The sequence below is a fragment of the Lynx canadensis genome, chromosome A2 (genome assembly GCF_007474595.2).
Source record: "Lynx canadensis isolate LIC74 chromosome A2, mLynCan4.pri.v2, whole genome shotgun sequence".
Lineage (NCBI taxonomy): Eukaryota > Metazoa > Chordata > Mammalia > Carnivora > Felidae > Lynx > Lynx canadensis.
Window position 1 is genome coordinate 46,109,711 of NC_044304.2, and position 23,708 is coordinate 46,133,418.

Sequence of the window (23,708 nt, forward strand, 5' to 3'; positions counted from 1 at the left end):
AAGTCACAATACTAGCAAGTGGTAGGACAAGAATTCAAAGCTAGACAGTCTGGCTCCAGAGTCCGTGTCCTTAACCACTAATCCATTTCAATTTCTTGCTCTTTGCCTTTTTCCACCTCGGGGCCACTTCCTGCCCCATTATTCTCCCCTCTTCACTCCACCTCTCCCCACGCCAAATTCATGATTGAACCATGGGTTTAATGGTACAGTGGAGAGAACAGAAGTCTCAAAAATGGTATGAGTTGCTGCTTCTGCCTGATTCAGCTGTGTCGCCTGAGTACCTTGGAAATACTGTGAGTCCTAGTTTCCTAAGTGCACATCGGAAATGCTAACCAAAAATAACTGGTTCCTCCCAAGATTGCCTGCAGATTAAATTAGATCAGAAAGCACCCAGCACAGTGCCCGACTAAGAGGTGCTGAAAATTGTTGGCTGGAAGGCACACCGGCAAAGAAAAGAAGCAGAACAATCACAATTTATGGCAAAATGAAGACAAAATCCACCAGGAGAAAGAGTTGCTTCATGGAAGCAAAACTATGATCTTTCACACTAGCTTTATAACACAACCACCATCTGAGGAGGCAGACGTGGGTGACATACAGGGTCCCACCATAAGGTCACCTTGGGCAGAGGCTGCAGCAGTGGGGATGGGGGGCGGGGAGCTGCATGTACCTACACTTGTGAGTCTCTTTTGGAGAGTTCTGTATCAAAGTGATTCCAAGTACAGCACTGTTCACACACAGAACAGTCTTTCGGAGGACCTGGTCCCTGTCACCTCTGCGTTTACTAGATCTCCCCAAATGAACAGGAGTGGTCCTTAACAGTTAATTTTACTTTCTCTTATGGTCACTTAACCTCAGTTCCTCTTGACTGTTTTCGAAAGAAATGGAAAAGAACTCGTCATTATTCCCAAAACGAATTCAGACACCAGCAGACCTTGCTTTTCTCCTAGATCCAGAGTTCCCCAATGTTTTGCTCTCAGGACCCTTTTACATGCCCACAAATTACTGAAGACTCCAAAGAGGAGCTTTTGTAATTGGGTTAAATCTAGAGACATTTAGCGTATTAAATTTTTTTTTAACTTTTTTTTTTTTTTCAACGTTTATTTATTTTTGGGACAGAGAGAGACAGAGCATGAACGGGGGAGGGGCAGAGAGAGAGGGAGACACAGAATTGGAAACAGGCTCCAGGCTCTGAGCCATCAGCCCAGAGCCCGACGCGGGGCTCGAACTCACGGACCGCGAGATCGTGACCTGGCTGAAGTCGGACGCTTAACCGACTGCGCCACCCAGGCGCCCCTTTTTTTAACTTTTTTAATGTTTATTTTTGAAAGAAAGAAAGCACATGAGCAGAGGAGGGGCAGAGAAAGAGACAGAGACAGAGACTGTGAAGCAGACTCCAGACTGTCGGTGGAAAGCCCAATGGGGGGCTTGAACCCACAAACCGTGAGATCATGACCTAAGCCTAAGTCAGATGCTCAACCGACTGAGCCACCCAGGTGCCCCAAGACTAGGACATCTTTAAAACATAAAAATATACAAGCTTATATTTTATGTAGTCTCTGGAAAATCCCACCACACAGTCAATGAAATAATGAGAATAAAAAAGGCAAATAACATCTTAATAGTATTATGAGAATAGTTTCAACTCAACCCCCTGCGAAGGAGTTAGATAGAGATCTCCAGGGGTCCACAGACCCCATTTGGAGAACTGCCCACTACACTAATCCCTAGGAGTGCTGTCTGCCAAACCATCAACTATTCTCCTTTGGACATTATATTGATTTTTATTTTTAATCTTTTATGTGCTTATTTATTTACTTTTGAGAGAGAGACAGAGAGTGTGAGTGGGGGAGGGGCAGAGAGAGAGAGAGGGAGGGAGAGAAAATCTCAAGCAGGCTCCAAGCTACCAGCATAGACCCCTACACGGGGCTCGACCCCACCAACCCAGAGATCATGACCTGAGCTGAAATCAAGAGCCAGATGCTCAACCGACTGAGCCACCCATGCACCCCTGATTTTGAAATCTAGTAATTTATGAAGTCAGAATCTATATCCTGGACCAAAAATTTCAAAGAAGGATTAAATGAGAAAGAAGAATTTCAATGATTAAGCAGAATTTCCTAAACAACTATTATCCGAAAAGCAAATTGTTTTCTCTAGCATCAAAGACACCACTGAAAATGTTAACAGGCTGATCAACATATTGCAGGCCAACTACCCTCCTTTTTCTGTGGTCCTCTTAATTTTTGTTAAGAATAATTATCTCTCTTGGGGCGCCTGGGTGGCTTGGTCGGTTAAGCGTCCAACTTCTCACGGTCCGTGAGTTCGAGCCCCGAGTCGGGCTCTGTGCTGACAGCTCAGAGCCTGGAGCCTGTTTCGGATTTTGTGTCTCCCTCTCTCTCTGCCCCTCCCCTGTTCATGCTCTGTCTCTCTCTGTCTCAAAAATAAATAAACGTTAAAAAAAAAATTTAAAGAATAATTATCTCTATGATATCCAAGAATGATACTTTCATTGGTATTAAACGTAGCAGAGGTTTTCTTTGTGAGGGTAGATTCAAGAGGAAAAGCTTAATAATTATATAATATATGTAGCGATAACCAGATCTCCTTTCATAAGAACTTTATGGGACCATGTAGTATCAGGATATTTTCAAATTCAAGCATTAACAGATTTGGGGATCAATCATGTGGGCTTATTTTTTTAATGTTTGAGACAGAGGTCAATTTCATGGTTTTATATTGAGCCTCTTAACCTTTCTTACTTCTTGTCAATTAAACTCTCCGTTCTATAGCTGTCTCCCCTGGCTGACCAGAACCATCCAGTAGTACCTTCTTGGTCCTCCACCTTTAATAATAATATCGATAATAGGAACAAGAGCCTAGTAAACACTTAACCCAGTACTTTATTTTTGCTTTACTCCATTTCATTCCACAACCCTAACAGGTAGGTACCCTTATTATCCACATTTTACCTGAGAGGACACTACTTGCCTATAGGTACCACACAGTTAAGTATCTGGTTGGCTAATTCCAGACAATCTTATTCCAACGTTCTCTTCACGTGATGCTAAACTGCCTTTTAAAGACAGTCACTGAAGAGATTAAAGGGACAGCCTTCCATGTCACTTAAAATTTTTTTTTCAACGTTTTTTTTTATTTATTTTTGGGACAGAGAGAGACAGAGCATGAACGGGGGGAGGGGCAGAGAGAGAGGGAGACACAGAATCGGAAACAGGCTCCAGGCTCCGAGCCATCAGCCCAGAGCCCGACGCGGGGTTCGAACTCACGGACCGCGAGATCGTGACCTGGCTGAAGTCGGACGCTTTAACCGACTGCGCCACCCAGGCGCCCCGCATGTCACTTAAAAGTAAATAAGTAAAACCTTATTTGGAGTGTCTGGAGCAGAGAAAATTGTGGCCTTCGAAAAATCAGCCACAAAGAGCCTTTCCTCATCAGCACCAAACTAAATGCAGGTGAACCTTTATCAGCGCCACCTGACAAGGCACAGCTTATCTCTTTTCCTGATAGTTAGCTGGTTTCACTTTCCACCCATTTGTTGATTCAGAGCTCTTAACGTTACTCTGTTGAGGTGCCAAATTGACAGGTTGGAAGAGTTGCTCTGATCAGTCTCCCATTCCCTCAGCAAAGAAAACAGGAGTTTGTCAAACATGGCCCAGACCAGGAGGTGGGAGAGCAATCCTATCTGACCTTCAATTATTCTGAAAAGGAATCACTTTCTTGCCTGACAACTGTGACTAATTCCAAAGGCCCAACCAGGCTTCTCATAATGATGACTTTGGGGTCAATTACCATCTGGGGGCAGATTAGAATCTGAAGCTGAAACATTCCACCCCTTAGTGCTAATCCCCTGAACTTTCCAATCCTAAATAGGGCAAGTTTCAGAAAAGAGCATTTCTCACTTTATAGCCTACCTGAATATTATCTGTAATGATTTTGCTTAATCAAAAAATTAAACTCCTGCTCTAATGGTCTAAACAGAAGAGTCAGAGGAAGGAAGAAGTTCTGGCCAGCTGCCAAAGCTCCATCTGAGGCTCTAGGCTCAATAATTTCCATGGTGTTTTAAGCATTTGAAACAACAAAGGCCAGCTTTCACTAAGAGCACAACGGATTCCAGCAAATCTATAAATACAAGGCCTGCTCTAGGGTAGTTTGTATTATAGAGAATTAAGTTTCAATAAATGAAATGAAAACCAAAGTCAGGAAAGTGACGTTTCTGCTATTTTCGGGTAGGAATAAGTGCTGAAGCTAGTAGGAAAGGACTGTCAGGGGCGCTGCTGAGCCTGCCTGTGTCTGTTAAGTGGTTTCAGGTGGGATAAGCTGGGGATGAAGGGCGAGTCTCATAAGGCCTTTCTATGTAACATGTCCTTGGGCTCAAGCCACAGCCCTTTTTCACACTTTTCCAATTGGTATCTGATCAGTATTTTTCAGATAAAAATACATGAGATTTCGTGTTCCATGAAATGAATCAAATTTTCATAATCCAGGTTGAAAAGTGCCCCCCGCCCCCCAAGCCAAATCTGGCTACAGAAACAATTTATTAGGTCTTCACAGTGTTTGTTTTTTCATCTGAATTGGTTGCCAACATACTCAAAAAAAGACTTCACATGAAAAGGCAGGTACTCAGTTACCCTCAGAAACTGGAAAAATTGAGCAACTCTGGACTCTTATTTCTTTTTTCTTTCTTTTTCTTGTTTATTTTGAGAGAGAGAGAGAGTCCCAAGCAGGCTATGGGCTGTCAGTGCAGAGCCCAACACAGGGCTCAATCTCATGAGAACTGCCAGATCATGACCTGAGCCAAGATCAAGAGTTGGATGCTTAACCGACTGAGCCACCCAGGCACCCCTGGTCTCGTATTTCTGATACAGCAGCCCCTTTAGAAAGGGCATCACTCATACACAGCCTGCATCTTGCCTGACCCCATTCCCACAAGGACCCCACTCCGTACCTCCGGTTTTCCTCCTAATATCCAGCCTGTAGATTAATTCCCTTATGAGGAATATTGTTAATGGTAACGTTAATATTTGTTGGAAAGGAGAGGAAGAAATGCATGCAAAATATCATGTTAAAAAAAAAAATAAATCCCTTGGGGCCCTTAGGTCATGATCTTGCCATCTGTGGGTTTGAGCCCTGTATGCTGACAGCTCAGAACCTGGAGCCTACTTCAGATTCTGGGTCTCTCTCTCTCTCTCTCTGCCTCTCCCCAGCTTGTGCTCTCAATAATAAATAAATAAGCTTAAAAAAATTAAAAATAAATAAATATCACACCAGTCTCTTTTATGAACTTCCTGAAGTCTCAGAAGAAAAAACACCATAAGTCACTGTGTTTTTCAAGATATTCTTTTCACCGTCAACTATGGATTTTACCACATGCAGTAATTGTATGTGTAGCTTGAAAACACGATCTATTCTGAAAAGGTGAGGACTAGAGTTCTGAGATTCTTGTGTATCAAAGGCCCATTGCCTTATTTATGTCAAAAGCAGAATTCTTGGTAAAGAAAATCTGTGGGAAAATAGAATTTACCTATACACTAGTTGGGAGCTACTACTTTACCACACCTCAAATCAATACTTACTAAAATAAACAGCACCTTCCATTTCTTCAGTGTCATAGTGACAACAGAGAAGCTTTGTAAGAAAGGAAGAAGAAGGGGAGGAGGAAGAGGAGGAGGAGGAAGAGGAGGAGGAGGAAGAGGAGGAGGAGGAGGGAGATAGGAGAGGAAGACGGGTGCCTGGGTGGCTCAGTCAGTTAATCGTCCGGCTCTTGATTTTGGCTCAGGTCATGATCTCACAGTTCGTGAGTTCGAGCCCTAGATTGGGCTCTGTGCTGAGAAGCATGGAGCCTGCTTGGGATTCTCTCTCTCCCTCTCTCTCTCTCTCTGCCCCTCCCTCCTCACACTCTATCTCAAAAATAAACATTAAAAAAAAGAAGAAGAGAGGAATAAAATGTCTAAACTGATGCACATCAATATTCCATTTTCAGTTGAATGACACAAAGTCTGAGGCATCCATGTAATATATTTTCCAAAAGGGAAATTTCACTCTTCACCACCATCACCTTCATTTTCCATTCCCTCCCCACTTCTAATCATGTTTACAAGGCTTTAAAAAAGAAGATATGACTTACTTCCCACTTGGCTCAGCAGGTACGGCCCTGAAAATAAATTAAGACTGTCCAGGAATGAAGACCAAAGCAGACTGAAGACCAAACCTCAAATTCCCTCCATCCTTCAATGGGGCAAAAAATAAGAGTTATAAGCACAGACCCAACATAAGAGCTCCTTAAACAAACAAAACCCAGATTTTCAATACTGGTACTAGCACATCAACCAAACAGTCTGTACTGCTACAATAAGTATTTCTTTAATGCAGAATAAGTGACCAGTAAAGAGACAATGGAGGACAGGAGAATGCAGAAGTCATGTTGGGGCATGTGCAATCTGAAGTATGCCTTGTGATAATCAGGGGTAAACTTTCTTGTAGTTTAACAGAAAACCTCAGCAACATATGGAACTTGCAGAAAAAAAAATTAAAAATCTCATGAAGTGCAAGCAGTAGTTCATTTAGCGGCTTCAAGAACTGCTGTGCCTTCCACCACTTAATTAAGCTTTCTGAAAAGCTGAGGGTGCAGAGAAAGATGTTACAAAGACAATGCCCATACCCCTTAAAAAACGAGTGATCAAGAAGTGTACACCCCAATATTTTGAGTTTTGAACTGGTCTCTGTTAAAAGCAAATGTCTTGGGGCTCCTGGGTGGCTCAGTCAGTTAAGCATCCCACTCTCTCTCTCTTTTTATTTTTTTAATGTTTATTTATTTTAAGAGAGAAAGAGAGCATGAGCACCTGTGAATTGGGGAGGGACAGAGAGAGAGGGAGAGAGAGAATCCCAAAGAGGCTCCGAGCTGTCAGCATAGAGCCCAATGCAGGGCTTCATCTCACGAACCATGAAATTATGACTGAACCAAAATCAAGAATCAGACGTTTAACCAAATGAGGCACCCAGTTGCCCCAAGCATCCAACTCTTGATTTCAGCTCAGGTCATGATCTCATGGTTTGTGGGATGGAGTCCTGCGTTGAGCTGTACACTGACAGAGCAGAGCCTGCTTGGGATTCTCTCTCTCCCTCTCTCTCTCTGCCCCACTCTAGCTCACATGCACTCACGCTCGTACTCACTGTCTCAAAATAAATAACAAAATAAACATTAAAAAAAAAAGCAAATGTCTTTCAGAACTTATATCCTGGAGAACAAAGAAGGAATCCCAGGGCATATGGATGCAAAGGGCTGACTCAGGCTGGGATACTGGCTACAAATGCCCCTGGATAGTTAATGGAGCTACTGTGTTTCATAGGATAGTTATTATTTTTGTTTATGTTCTAGTTACAAAGTTCCTTAAGCTTTGAGTGGTCTGCCCTAGCCATATTTTTCCCTTATGTCCCCTGTTTTTTGCATGCAAAAACAGGTTTTTCAGGAACTAATCTATGGCATTAAAGCTGAAGTTATCCGATCGCTGTCTTGTTGGTCTGTTCACATATCAGTACGCAGTTGTATGAGGTGTAGTGGTCACGGCTGTCTATAGTTTGGTGTACTTGTTGGTTAATAACCTAGAAATGTGGTTCTTAAGGCTTTTTGGGATTTAATTTTAAATGCTTTCCAATATTATGCTGCTGCTAAAAATCAATTGTGAAGACTAAGCCAAAACACACCCAAAAATATTTATGCTATATAACATTCATTAACAAGAATCTAAATATACACACTAAAAACATAACTGTGTTAAAAAAAATTCAAGCAGGTGGGAGGTAACAAGTAAAACAAAAACTGTACTTGAGTAGTGATGACTTTAAGAATAAAACACCTTATTTTTTACATTAGCTTTTTCAATTAAGCAAGTGCATTTTTTGTTTGTTTTGCCTGGAATTCATCATCAGTTGGTAAAAGTTTGCAGAGAAACATTTTGTATCCACAAACTGACAGATTAACAAATATAGCTGAACACCCCAGCAACATGATTGCTTTTTAAGACAAGTGTTTTAATGTTAGGTGGCTATGTATGAAAGCAGCAATCAAGTGTTGGTGGAATACTTATGAGTATTATCTGACTTAATTTTTGAACACTGACATAAAGATGAGCCATTTCTTTCAAATGACCCGTCTTTTTGGGGTCTTCAAGGGCTGGGGAATCAGGATGGGATCCTGATGAAGGGACATCTGGTTGAGAACCATCGCTTTAGAACAAGGTGCTCTCCTGACAAGCGAAACTGTCGGGTTTTTTGGGACCACCAACCGAGGCAAACGCCCCTGCCTCTGCCCCATCTACTGAGGCACAAAGAAGCAAGGTTATAATAAGTTTCCTGGCCAAATGGTTTTGCTTTCTGGAACAAAAATTCCCGCAAACTGCTCACACATCAAAGTTGTCAAGTATCCAATGGACATGAAAGCTTTATAGCAAACAAAATACATACATGTCACAAAGACATTTCTTTAAAAGAAAACACAATGGAGAGAAACAAGAGGAGAAGGAAGCCTCCTTTAGCAGATACCAGTTTATTCGACATAGTGCAGGATTCAGAGCATCTGATATTCCACAGCCAACAAGATGTCCTACTTCCCTATTATAAAATACTGGATACCCTGAATAGAGTTAATTCAAGGTTCTCTTTCCTCTTCTCCTCCAACTAGAATTAAACGTTTCTTCGTGTAGCATACATTTCACATTCACCGAAGGCTTTGGGGAGAGGGGGGGATATAGGGCTTATAACCGCCCCCCTGAACCAAAGGCACTTAATGTTAAAAGATAAAGCACAGTAGAGTCACCCCACAGACATTCCTGCATGTTCAGACTGCTGAACTTGAGTGCACCACCAGGGGCCCACGTGGGATTCATCCTAACCATGTAAAAGACACTGATTTCCTTGAAAACACAAAGTGCAGTATGAATATAAAGACTCATCACCACCACCTTTTCCACCACCCCATCCTTTTCTCAAAATAATACATAAGAGAACTCTTATTTTACATGATTAGTATTACCCAAGGTTCACACATGGAAAAAAATAGCTAAAAAATAATCTGTCATAAACTCTTACTATGAAATCACAATAGAATCTACTATACGCATAGAATTTGTCGGAGAAGGCCTCAGAGGTCATGCTGTGCATCCCCCCCACTGGATAGAGGAGGTCACGGAGGCTCCAGAAGGTCAAGTGTGGGACCCTGAGGTCTAGCCCTGGTGGCAGAGCCTGGGAAGAACCCATGCCTTCTGAAGTTTCGCCCAGGGTCTCCTTCACCCCCTTCCTCTTTGAGAGACTCTCCAAACTCAAGCACAGCGATGATCTCCAGAAGTGCGCCACACCATAAAGCACGCACGCTGACACAGGTCAGCAGTCTGGTCCCGCAAGGCAGCTCCTTTGGCCCCTGGGCAGGTATGTAACCCAGCTCGGAGTGGGGATTCTTCACTCGAGGTTGGTTGTTCAGCGTTCTGAGGAAAGCCAAGGGCGGGGCAGACGCGACTTCTGGGCGTAGGAAGGCTCTTCTTGGCTCTTAGCCCGTGGTGGGCTGACGGTCGGCTGCACAGCGGAAGCCCAGGTTGGAAGCAGAGCTGTCGGGTGTGTTCTGGCTTCGAGCGGCACAGCGGTACCGATAGCAGTAGGACTGCACAGAGACGAAGGGAAAGGGGAGAGTGCTTAGTTTCTCGCTTAAAGGCTCTAAACTGTCAGATGCATGTTGCACCCGAGCACCAGCTACTAGGAAGTCATGCCTACCTGGAGACAGGGCTTCCCCGCGCCCCGCCCCACCCCAAACACCCCCTCGGGCCTACTTGGCACGTATGTTTTGAAGAAGGCAGCACGTCCAGAGTTTGACCAGTAGTTACCTTATAAACAGACAGAGACACGGTGCAAAGATGCTAGTACCAGCATTACTTACAACAGTAAAAAAAAAAAAAAAAAAAAAGGAACAACCGATGACTACAGAGGTTATGCACATCCATCCACAAGCTGGATTACTCAGCAGTCATTAAAAGTCATGTTTTTTATGTAATACTTAATGACACAGGAGATTCTCGCGATACACACACAGTTAAATGAAAAAGTCAGAATGCAAAACTGTGTGTGTGGTATGATCTCAAGCTACACAATTATATACGTCAAGGAAACAAGACTGATGATTCAAAACGGACCACAATATATTTGCGCAGTGGAGTTTCAAATTTCCCACAATAAGTGTATGTTACTTTTATAATTTGAAAAGTTATTTTTACATTTACAGTATATGACATTAAAGCAAAAAGTAAAGCTAAATGGCAATCAAGGAAATATTAATTATGAGTACCAGTAACATATTAAATATTCAACAGACTGGCAAAAAATAATTTTATTTATTTAGTTATTTTTAATTTACATCCAAGTTAGTTAGCATATAGTGCAATAATAATTTCAGGAGTAGAATCCAGTGATTCATCCCCTACGTATAACACCCAGTGCTCCTCCCAACAAGTGTCTTCTTTAATGCCCCTTACCCATTTAGCCCATCCCCCCACCCACAACCCCTGCAGCAACCCTCAGTTTGTTCTCTGTATTTAAGAGTCTCTTAGTTTTGTCCCCCGCCCTGTTTATTATTTTTGCTTCCCTTCCCTTATGTTCATCTGTTTTGCATCTTAAATTCCTCATGTGAGCAAAATCATGTGATATTTGTCTTCCTCTGACTGGTTAATTTCACTTAGCATAATGCCCTCTAGTTCCATCCACGTAGCTGCAAATGGCAAGATTTCATTCTTTTTGATTCAGATTGGCAAAAATTAAAAAACAAGCCTAGGAACATAAAAAGTATGAAAGGCTGTGAAAAACATTTTTTGAAATACACTGCTTTTGGATTGGCTACACACTGCTGTGTGTGTGGATGTTTTGTATCTGTTTTCTCTTACAGGGACAGAGAACACATATATACATGTGCACAAACACACACACACACAGACACTGAGCACCTAGTACACGTCAGGCATGTTAGACACTTCAAGTGTTATTTCATTTAATCATAACAGCACAGAGGAATTAAATGAGTCATCCAAGATGACATAGTTGTTGAAGGAAGCAGAATTTGAACCCAGGTCTGACCATGGCGCATGTGCCTCCGAGGCAAGATTCTATACTCCTAGATGGAAAGACAGCACATCTCATGCTCCCCTCCCACCTCTAATGCATTCATCCTGCATGTACATGCATACTTGCACAAATAAGAAGGACTAACACTCATGGATGGGCACGTAGTAGGTATTCAGTGAATAACCACAGCTGACTTAAATACATCAAAAGTTTCCACATTCCAAAAACAACCATGCACAGAACTCTCATATCCTAGGACTGTACTTTGATCCAAAATAACAGAGAATGAAAATAAACTAGTTATCTTGTGTAGCATGAGCATTAATGCTGAGTCAGCCCACTGAAACTAAAGCGTCTGCCAGGTGGTTACAGAAACTACTACACAAAGAAACTTTGGGACTCAGGAAGGAGAGATCATTGGGGGGGGCGGGGGGGGTGGGGGAAATAGGTCTGCATGAAAGAGGTTTTTATTTTTTTCTGAATTCTTACTCTCCTTTCTCAAACAAAAGGTGAGTGTTTCTAACCTGCATAAAAATGATCTCTTGAGGTGCCTGGTTGGCTCAGTTAGTTAAGCTGAGATCTTGATTTCAGCTCAGATCATGATCTCACAGTTGTTGAGATTGAGCCCCTCATCAGGCTCTGTGTTGAGCATGGAACCTACTTGGGATTCTCACTCTCTCCTTCTGCCCCTCCTCTCTCTCAAATCAAAAAAACCTTAAAAACATTTCTTAATTAAAAATAAAAAAAATTATCTCCAAAGCTGCCACAGAAATTCTCCAGAGTATATCTATCATAAAAAGAAAGACACAGTGGTTTGTCTTCCATAGATAGTGAAACAGTAGCAACCAATTTTCTCATTTTCCCTGTGGTCAGTGAGGAATATAACATATTACCAATACTCAGGCAGAGAGAGGGAAGATGAATAAAAAAATATACCTGGAAGAGTGAAAAGCTGATGGCATCTGCTATACTGCCTGTGCCTGGCGTGCAGCTCTAAAATGTCTAGTTTATCACACAGGGGGATGCAGCAGAAGCCTCATCCCACAGAGGCCCTACTCACCAGGCTGCTGTCAAGCAGTGCTTTGGTATTTCTAGAATCAAACTCCGGGGGACAATCCAGGACTCCGTGCTACCAACTATGTGTAGTGAATTTGACACTGGAGCAAGAATCGAATTCAGGGAGAGGCAGGCATCTAGACATGGACATTCTTGTTCCATAACTGCACCACACACGGCAGAAAACAAGCAAGCACTTCCTGATTGCCTGTTGTGCACAGCCTAGAGGAAGCCTGACTGTACGCATGGTCCTGTCCTGCTGCAGATCACAGGCTGGTTGCGGAAACAATGGCTGTACATCAAACGGTTATAAAACAGGCTAGGGTTAAAAGAGCCTGAGGTTTTTTGTTTTTTGGGTTTTTTTTTTTTTTTTTTTTTTTTTTTTTTACTAATTCAGGTGAAGGAATTGTCCCTTGTAGAATGCCAAAGTCTTTAGTAAAGACTTCTAGAAGGCAAAACCGGGCCATGGCTGGATTGACATAATTACAGCAGCGGTCTTCTAACTTGAGTATACATTTAAGAATAGCCTGAAGACAATCAAAAAGAATGAAATCTTGCCATTTGCAACAATGTGGATGGAACTAGAACGTATTAGGCTAAGTGAAATAAGTCAGAGTAAGACAACTATATAATTTTGCTCATATGTGGAATTTAAGAAACAATAAAATAGGGGAAGGGAAGCAAAAATAACAGAGAGGAAGACAAACCATAAGAGACTCTTAAATAGAGACAACAAATTGAGGGTTGCTGGAGGGGTGCTGGATGAGGGGATGGGCTAAATGGGCAATGAGAATTAAGGAGGGCCTTGTTGGAATGAGCATGGGGTGTTATATGTAAGTGATGACTCACTAAATTCTATTCCTGAAATCATTATTACACTATTATGTTAACTAACTTGGATTTAAATTAAAAAAAAAAAAAAAAAAAAAAGAATAGCCTGAAGAGCTTAAGTACCTATTCCCAGGCCAGACACCTAAAGGTTCTGATTCAGTACATGTGGTGCAGAGTCCAAGAATTTGCATTTCTAACAAGGTTTTAGGTGCTGCTGATGCTATGGGACCAATAGGCTGCAGTTTGAGCAACAATGATTTATAGAATTCAGAAAGGAAGAAAGAAGGTATATTAAGTAGAGAAGACAATGACATCAGAGGCATGAAAATGGAAAAATTCAGGCAACTTAAGGGGATAGCAAGGCCATAGCCTGATCATGTCAGAGCAGGGTTTATTTACTCATTAAATATTTGAGATTTCACAACATGCTAGATGCTATTCTGGGCACGAGGGATAAGATGGGGAACAAGACAGACAATGCAACTGTCTTCAAGAAGCTTACATTCAACAGGGATTAGTTAGACAATAAATGAATGGATAAATTCAAGATGGTTTCTGGTAGTGGTCAGCTTGGAAGAAAGTAAAATAGGGAGAGAGGAGTGGCACTGACTAGGTGGCTACTTTAGACAAGGTGTCCTGGGAAGGCCTCTCTGAGGTGGTGCCAGATGAGCTGAGTTGCCCAAAGGTTTGGAGAACAGTAATTCCAGGCAAAAGCAATCACTGTATAAAGACAATAAGTGATAAAAAGCAGGAAACATGGGTAAATAGGATGGAGTTACAATACAGGTGGTCTTCTCACCAGAAAGAATTTGGGCTTTATACAAATGGAAATCATGACAAACATTGCACTAATTTATGAAAAGAAAGAGCAAAATCCAAGACGCATTAGCGATTTAACCTCAGGTAAAGCCTTTCTCAATCTGTCCCCCCATCGATGAAATGGGGCTATTAATGGGAAAATGTCAAAATGCTTCATCTTGGGGCGCCTGGGTGGCTCAGTCGGTTGAGTGTCCCGTCTCACAGGTTGTGCACTGCTAAGTGCAGAGCCTGCTTGGGATTCTCTCTCCCTCTGTCTCTGCCCCTTCCCCACTCGTTCTCTCTCTATATATAAATATATAAATAAAATAAACATTAAAAGACATTTTTTAAAATCCTTTATCTTCTCTTGACATAAAAAAGCAAAGCATCAGACACATGGAAGTTACTGTAACTGTTACTTTATAATGAACATAACACTCTTAATTATAGAAACTAACTTTGTCTTACCTGACATTTTGGGGTTCATCTGCTTTCTCATTAAAACAAAAGCAATAGCCAGCTTCTCTACAGGTCTTAAAACCTTATGTTGGAAAGATAATACTGCCAGTATCCGAATATGGATTTACAGCTGACCCTTGAACAACATGGGTCTGAACTACACAGTTCCATTTAGGTACAGTTTTTCAATAAATACAGGACTACTGTAAATGTATTTCCTCTTCTCCTTATAATTTTCTTATTGTTTTCTTTTCTCTAACTTACTTTAAGAATACAGTATGTAAGGGGACCCTGGGTGGCTCAGTCGGTTAAGTGTCCGACTTCAGCTCAGGTCATGATCTTCTGGTCCATGTGTTTGAGCCCCGCGTTGGGCTCTGTGCTGACAGCTCAGAGCCTGGAGCCTGCTTGAGATTCTGTGTCTCCCTCTCTCTCTGCCCCTCCCCCACTCGTGCTCTGTCTCTCCCTCAAAAATAAATAAGCATTAAAAAAAGTTTTTAAAGAATACAGTATGTAATACATATAACACACAAAATGTGTGTTAATCAACTATGTGCTTGATAAGGTTTCTGATCAACAGGAAGTTACTAGTAGTTAAGTTTGGGGAGAGTTAAAAGTTTTATGCAGCTTTTTGACTGCCTGGGGGGTTGGTGCCCCTAAGTGCTACATTGTTCAAGGGTCAACTGTGCATTTGCTACATAAATGCCAAAGGCATTTGCTATAAAAATGGGAAAAATGAGGAATATGTGTAGGAAGGCATGGGACTAAGGTCTTTGTTGGATGGCATATTTCTATATGCAACTTATCCCTCAAATTATATAAAAAACTATTTTAAAATAAGATGTTGTCCATATGCCACAAAACGCAGGCTGTAACAACTCTGACAAACCATGCCTGCCCGGAGCACTGTGTTCAGAAGGAACGTGAGGCTGTGACATAAGATAGAAGAAAAAAGATCCATGATACGTAAGAGATTTTTACAACAGCCGTATCTGAAGACCCTGGCACATAATGAATAATTCCATTTGGGGAGGGAAAGAAATAGAAGTGTACCAAAAAGTGTGGGTAAAATACTATCAACAGTTTACTTCAGGAAGCAGGATGAGTGGTTTTTATTTTCATTTTTATGTTTATTATTTTCTGATTTTCATGTAATGAATGTTTGCTTCTGTAAAACAAACAAGCTTAAAATCAGTGACAACAAAAAGAGCTAGTCTTTATGAGATCATAGCAGACCCTAAAATCTTCCATTAACCTAAATGGCTGTGAAGAATTGAGCCCTAAAAAGCAAGGCCACTGTAAATTAAAGTTTGGGAGGTCAGGACCACCATAAGAGAGACCGTTCACATCATCATTCCATTTCAAATGAACTCATTCACTCAGCAAACATTTATTAGTAAGTAGTTCATTTTAAATTCGAATAATGGGCAACTAATGGAACACATATTTAAAGCAGAAAATGGCCTGATTTTAATGTCCTCATTGCTTTTCCTTTTTTTCCAACTCTACTTTTAGCACCAAAAATGGTTATTAATGATGTTAGGTCTTTGAGTGGCTGAAATATGGGTCATTTTACTAATTAAGAACACAGGTAGTGGCAAGGACCTGTATTAGCCCCTTTTCATTAAAATGGATAATTATTGTGTAAAACTGATCTCAATATCTACACTAAGAATGTGATCCTGGACTCAGAAACAATCCATTTAAGATAATGACTTACCAGCCTTGGGGCACTGAAGTCAAGTGGGACAGCAATATGGTTTTTATGAGAAGACAACTTTCAGGAATAAAGGGAAGTTTTAAGGAAATTATAGCTCATTGTGAAAAAAAAAGAAATCATTACATAAAATCACCTCAGCAGAATCCTGGTCTCTCAATTTCACATCCACTGCTCTTGCCATTGACAACTAAATCAACTCCTTTCTTGGTAATCTTGGTGTAAAATGGCAGGAGAGTGAGGATTTCCTCCATATTATGAGTTGGGATAAATACCCCACAGGGATTAGTCTAACAACATCCAAGAACAACAGCTAATATTTCTTGAGTACTTACTATATGAACTGTTCTAAAAAGTTCACATGTATTAATTCACTTAGCCCTCCCACTAATCCTCTGAGGAAGGTATTATTCACATCTGCATTGTACACACAGGAAAAATTGAGGCACAGAGATGCTAATAGTGTGCCTAGGGTCACCCGGTTTTGTAAGTGGTGGATCCAAGCCTTTTCAATCCCATTTCAGAGTCTAGGCTCTTAACCCAATGCTGTGTTGACTCATAGTTTTTCATTCTGTGCTCTCTTCTCATTACTAAAGCTGTACTTCAGATGGACTTTCAAAAAGTTATGAATAATCATCAGAGCTTACTTTAATCATGCCAACTAGCTCTGGTCCATGATCAAAAGTAAGTCCTCTTCTAAGCAGGGTGATTTTTTTCGAAATGAACTTCAACATTTTTTTTTCTTTTTTTTTATGTTTATTTATTTTTGAGACAGAGAGAGACAGAGCATGAACAGGGGAGGGGCAGAGAGAGAGGGAGACACAGAATCTGAAACGGGCTCCAGCCTATGAGCTGTCAGCACAGAGCCCGACGCGGGGCTCGAACTCACGCACCATGAGATCATGACCTGAGCTGAAGTCGGACGCTTAACCGACTGGGCCACCCAGTCGCCCCAACATTTTTTTTTTCTTTACAGCAATTTCCTTTCTTTTACTGATCTTCACCTATGCCGAAACAATCATTTCAAGGATTCTGCCTCTCAAGTTAGTTCATTGGTTGGCTCCTTATTCAAAAGGAGAGGGGAAAAAACAATCTAATGATAACAAACATGATGGTTAATGATGATGGTATTAGTCATGCTTATATACTTGGTCCATTCTTTACTCATAAGAACCATACAGTAGGTGCAATTATGGTGTGCATTTTACAAACGTGAAAACTGAGGCTGAGAAAGGATAAGTAATTTTCCTAAGACAACAGACTAGCAAGAAGTTATAGAACTCCAACTCAGATCTAATTTCAGAGTCTATAGCTCAATAATTTAATAATAGCTGCCACTCTTAATCTAGTGGAAAGGATAAGTGCTCTGAAAGCAATTCACAGCCAACACTGTGTTGTTTCTCCTGACAGACTGATGTTAATTACCTCTATCATCTACAATTAACTTGATCAAGATCCTAGAGCTACTGTTTTTTTGTTTTTTTTTTTTTCTGAAAATTCCCATGGATCTAACTATGTTTTGTTACTCTGCTATTCCTCTTCTAGAATACTCTATCACTCTGAGCATAACTAAATTAAAATTTATCTTGCAAGTAGATTAAGAAAAGCTAAAGATATGTAATATAAGCTCTAAATGAAACCCTAAAATTTTAAGACAAAGAGTTTTAGCTAATAAACCAAAGGAGAGAGAATAGAGCGATAACAAATGCTTAACCAAAAGAGGTCAAAAACAGAGAAAAGAAACAGATGAGACAAAAAAGACTAAAAATATCAAAAGGGCAAATTTAAATTCACCCATATCAATAATCACATTAAATATAAATGGACAAACAGCAGGGCAGAGATTTTGCCAGTAAATTCAACAACTCAGATGAAATAAACAAATTCCTTAAAGACACAAATTCCCAGAGATTAATAAAGAGGAAATATAATCTGCATAACCTTGTAGCTATTAACTAAATTAATTTTATGGTTACAACTCTACTCCTAAATGGTTTCCCTGGAGTGGGGGAATTCTATCAAACATTTAAGGAAGAAATACTGCTAATTCTACATGAACTATTCCAGAAAATTGAAGATAAGGGAATATTTACCAATTCAATGTATAAATCCAACAGTACACTGATACCAAAACCCAACAAGAAAACAAGCGACCAATACCAATCATGAACATATATGCAAAAATGCTCAACATTTTAATAAACTGAATCCATAATTTATACATAATACATCATACCTCATGATAATACATCATACCTAAATTAGCACACTCTAGGAAGGCAAAGATGGTTTAACATTTGAAAACTGAAAATCTATGAATGTATTCACCATATTAACAGAGTGAAAAAGAAAAACCATACAAACATCTCAACAGCTGCAGAAAAGGCATCCAGCAAAATTTATATCTATTTCTGATAAAAATTCTCAAGAAGCTAGGAATAGAAGGAAACTTCCTTGAACTTATACAGAACATCTCTGAAAACACTATAGCTAGTATAACTAATTTTGAAAAGTTGATTTTTTATCCCCTTAAGATAAAAAATGAGGCAAAAATGTCTGTTCTTACCAGTCATATTCAATGCTATACTGAAGGTTCTAGCTAATGCAATACGGCAAGAAAAAAGTAATAAATATTTTAAAAGAAGTAAAATTGTCTATATTCACAGATGATATAACCAGCTATGCAGAAAAACCAACAGAATCTACAAAAACATTACTAGTACAAATGAGTTGACAAAGGTTGCAGAACACAAGATAAACCAATTATACCACGTATATTTATTTATTAAAAACATGTATTAGGATAAAAAATATTTTAAAATAATAAACTGAGAAGCTTATGAAAATACAGATTTAAAATAAGCAAATAATATTAAATGTTAAAGTAAACACATTCATATCCATGGCAATGAAATACATTTAGTGTTCACACTTAAATGTTTTTTACAAGCTTCATTTTCTCTTACTTTCTTGAGGGAAAATCTTCTGGTCCTCAATTCTTACAGAGTAAATGGATTCTCAATTTTTAAAAGTGCCATATGTCAGAAACACAACTGGAGGTAATTAAGGTTTTGAGATACTATTCTTCAAAGAGAAATTCACCTGTTTTTCATGGAATTCCATTTCCCCAGTAAGAGGATTCAATATACTTGAAGTAACAGCTTGAATAAGAGAAAAAATCTGGGACTAAAGACTAATGTATGTGAACATTTAAAAGTACTGGGTGACCTAGGGCAATGTTTTTATTTCAAGTTAGAATTGTAAAGATAAATTTCTATGCATCTTGTTATTAATGTAGGTGTAAAGCATAAAATAAACTCAATTATAAACCTCACTTAAATAACTGGATTAAAATTTTTAAGAAATACAGAAGACACACATACAATCTACAGAGATTCTCTTAAAAACATTTTTTTATGTTTATTTTTGAGAGAAAGACAGAGTGTGAGTGGGGAGGAGCAGACAGAAAGGGGGACATAGAATCTGAAGCAGGCTCCAGGCTCTGAGCTGTCAGCACAGAACCCGAGGTGAGGCTTGAAACCACAAACTGCGAGATCATGACCTGAATCAAAATCAGATGCTCAACTGACTGAGCACCCCCAGAGATTCTCTAGAGACTAGTGGTTTCCAAACTTTGCAGAATGTTTTAAACCCCTTGAGACTTTAAAATCCTGAAGCCCAGGCCACACTCCAGAGAAATCAAAATGAAGTGAGTGGGGAAACAGGCAACAGTCTTTTTTATGGATCCCAGATGATTATAACATGCAATAAAGTTTGAGAACCACAGTTTTAAGGTAAAGTTTGATAGTACATCCATCGTTAAATTAGTAACTTAACGTGGAGCCCTGATAGGTTGTTTTAAGTCTCTAACTGCCTGGACTGACTGAATTACCATAGGAAACTTCTTGTAATAACCATCTGCAAAATGCCATCTTTGCATAGGGATAGAAAGAAGCTCAAGTGTTGGAGATACTAAAAATATATGATTTAAAGAAAAAAGGGAGAGGTGGTATTCAATTTCCAAACTCCTTAAAAAGGTTATTCATGAAACACCAACTCACGCTGACTACCCAAGAACAACCAGTTCTGACACTGAAATCATAGCCCAAAGAGCAGAAACACTCTCTGAGATTGATGCTTATTTCATAGAGCACACCCATTATACCTAGAACATTTGTGATGTTTCCATTCCAGTACAGCACAATCCACCCTCCATTTCTAACCCTACCTTAATCTCCAGAGTATCCAGATATAATCTCAAATAAATTAAGGGTGTACTTCCAAATAAGCATGCTGGAAATAGTATATAGCCCACCCTGGTTCAGGGGACAATAAAGGTCTCTCAAAGGGATCAAGTTTCAACAGATGGAATCTGGTTAACAAAAGATTCACAACCTCTGCTGTTTTTCCCCATGCCTGTGTCCAAATTTGAGATGACTATTTTTTTATTTTATTTTATTTTTTTTTTGGTTTTGATGAAGATAGGTATATATTCACAGAAGTGATGGGACATTTTAGGGCTAATGACAGTGGTTCCATTAATGAGCTGTGAGTACACCAAAACAGAATGTAATGACCTGACTCACCTTATGGCACATGTAGGATCCACCTTTCTTCACCCGGTCTTTCCCAGAAGGGGGGCCTTTCTGTGGATTAAGAGAACTCATTAGCCCAGAGAACACAGATGCTCCTCACAGACTGGCCGAGAGTTCATTTTAGTCCAACCAGCTCTTCCACAGCTGCCTTAACTTTCTACGTGCTTTTCCACCTGTGGGCAGAAAACCCGTGAACCCATGCACCCTGAACCCATGCACCTTCCCAAATGCCCACCTCTCCAAATCCTACCCATCCTTTAAGGTCCCGCTCAGGTTCCCACTTTGATAAAATCTTTATGACTATAGTAAGCAATCTCACCTCTAAATAGCATTTCTCACCTAGATGACTAACAAGCTGCTTGGCAGTACGTTTATATCACCTTCTCAACTGATATGCAAATTTATCCTGCATAACAACTGACTTGTTCAACTAGACTGGCTAGTCTCTTTGAATTATGTTTTTATAATCCTACTGTGTAACACCTAGTAAACCCTTTGCTGACTGAGGAAATTTGCCTTTTATCTTTTAAAAAAAATTTAGGTCAGGTTTATTGAGGTATAATTTACGTACAGTAAACTTTAACCTTGTTAAGCCTTTTTAAATGCACATGCCTGATGAATTTTGACAAATGTATAGGCATGTAACCACCACCACAATCAAGCTATAGAACACAGTTTATCTTTTCCAAAAAGATTTATATAGTGCTTACTATGAACCAAGCATGGATGCAAATATTAACCCATGTAATCTCCATAACAACTTTTTTTTAAGATTTTAGTTTTAAGTAATCTCTGTACTCAACATGGGGCTCAAACTCACAACCCCAAGATCAAGAGTCACATGCTCCACCAACTGAGCCAGCCAGGTACCCCTCTCTATAACAACAACTTTTTTTTTTAAATTTTTAATGTTTGTTTATTTTTGAGAGAGACAAAATGTGAGTGAGGGAGGGGCAGAAAGAGAGGGAGACACGGAATCCGAAGCAGGCTCCAGGCTCTGAAGTGTCAGCACAGAGCCCGGACACAGGGCTTGAACTCATGAACCGTGAGATCATGACCTGAGCCAAAGCCAGACACTTAACTGACTGAGTCACCCAGGCGCCCCTCCATAACAACTTCTGATGTAAGTTAAGCAAGTGGCAGAACAAGGATTCACACCCAGGCAGCTGGTTTGAGTCCATTACACTCCCTGTAATGGGACCAGAAATGGAGGAAATTGGACAATCCCTAAGAGGAGGCAAGAACACACAGTGACTACCACTGTAATGAAAATTGAAGCCAGAAACAGCCAGCCAAGAGGTAAGACTATTTTTTCTAAGGAGAGCTTTGGATAGAAGTGCACTGGAAATGAACATCCTAAAACTTCAGTTGCCAGGATAAAAGGGCCTCAACATCAGATTAGCCATGCAAAGAACATCTGAGAAGTACCAATAACCTCCTACAAACCAGAACCACATACGGGAAGTTTGGGGGCTACAAGGATCTTTTTGCTTTTCCCCTATTATGCAAAAAAAATCAACTAATCACACAGCTGCCTACTTTTTGTCTACTGAACACAAGAGACAGTTGAATAATGCTGCTTATCTTAGTTTTCCTTTTTCTTGACAACTACTTGTCTAGTGTCAAGGGCTCAGACAAAAGTGGCAGAAGTTAAAAGAATCATGTTTTCTCCAAGCATGGTTAACACACTGACTTGCAAAATTTTTTTTTGAAGTTAAAGATTTTTTTTTTTATTTTTTCAATATATGAAATTTATTGTCAAATTGGTTTCCATACAACACCCAGTGCTCGTCCCAAAAGGTGCCCTCCTCAATACCCATCACCCACCCTCCCCTTCCTCCCACCCCCCATCAACCCTCAGTTTGTTCTCAGTTTTTAAGAGTCTCTTATGCTTTGGCTCTCTCCCACCCTAACCTCTTTTTTTTTTTTTTTTCCTTCCCCTCCCCCATGGGTTTCTGTTAAGTTTCTCAGGATCCACATAAGAGTGAAACCATATGGTATCTGTCTTTCTCTGTATGGCTTATTTCACTTAGCATAACACTCTCCAGTTCCATCCACGTTCCTACAAAGGGCCATATTTCATTCTTTCTCATTGGCACGTAGTACTCCATTGTGTATATAAACCACAATTTCTTTATCCATTCATCAGTTGATGGACATTTAGGCTCTTTCCATAATTTGGCTATTGTTGAGAGTGCTGCTATAAACATTGGGGTACAAGTGCCCCTATGCATCAGTACTCCTGTATCCCTTGGGTAAATTCCTAGCAGTACTATTGCTGGATCATAGGGTAGAGATATCTTTTCCCATTCCATTGGTTGCCTTTTAGTTTTGTTGATTATTTCCTTTGCTGTGCAGAAGCTTATCTTCATAAGTTCCCAGTAGTTCATTTTTGCTTTTAATTCCCTTGCCTTTGGGGATGTGTCAAGTAAGAAATTGCTACGGCTGAGGTCAGAGAGATCTTTTCCTGCTTTCTCCTCTAAGGTTTTGATGGTTTCCTGTCTCACATTTAGGTCCTTTATCCATTTTGAGTTTATTTTTGTAAATGGTGTGAGAAAGTGGTCTAGTTTCAACCTTCTGCATGTTGCTGTCCAGTTCTCCCAGCACCATTTGTTAAAGAGGCTGTCTTTTTTCCATTGGATGTTCTTTCCTGCTTTGTCAAAGATCAGTTGGCCATATATTTGTGGGTCTAGTTCTGGGGTTTCTATTCTATTCCATTGGTCTATGTGTCTGTTTTTGTGCCAATACCATGCTGTCTTGATGATTACAGCTTTGTAGTAGAGGCTAAAGTCTGGGATTGTGATGCCTCCTGCTTTGGTCTTCTTCTTCAAAATTCCTTTGGCTATTCGGGGCCTTTTGTGGTTCCATATGAATTTTAGGATTCCTTGTTCTAGTTTCGAGAAGAACGCTGGTGCAATTTTGATTGGGATTGCATTGAATGTGTAGATAGCTTTGGGTTGACTTGCAAATTTTAACTATGTGGTCAGAAGTTCATGTTTTCTAAGCATTTCCAGGTACTTAGAAACAGTCACAGACTAAGCCACTGTCTATTCTTCATTCCACTGCAGGGTCGCAGTATTTCCATGGCCTTAAATGCTTAATGTTACACTAACAAACTTTTAGGACTTGATCTCACC

General features: G+C 40.1%; 1 protein-coding gene across 1 annotated transcript in view; it reads right to left on the minus strand.

Moving 5' to 3' along the window:
• Positions 1 to 8,536: 8,536 nt before the first annotated feature.
• The window catches only part of SUMF1 (sulfatase modifying factor 1), a 94,916-nt gene continuing 79,744 nt past the window's right edge, over positions 8,537 to 23,708 (minus strand). Inside the window, exons 8-9 of the mRNA XM_030307279.1 lie at positions 20,563 to 20,622; positions 8,537 to 9,670 (exon numbers count right to left, since the gene is read on the minus strand). Of these exons, the coding sequence (XP_030163139.1) occupies positions 9,560 to 9,670; positions 20,563 to 20,622 (171 nt within the window). The 3' untranslated portion in view covers positions 8,537 to 9,559. The remainder of the gene's footprint in view (positions 9,671 to 20,562; positions 20,623 to 23,708) is intronic.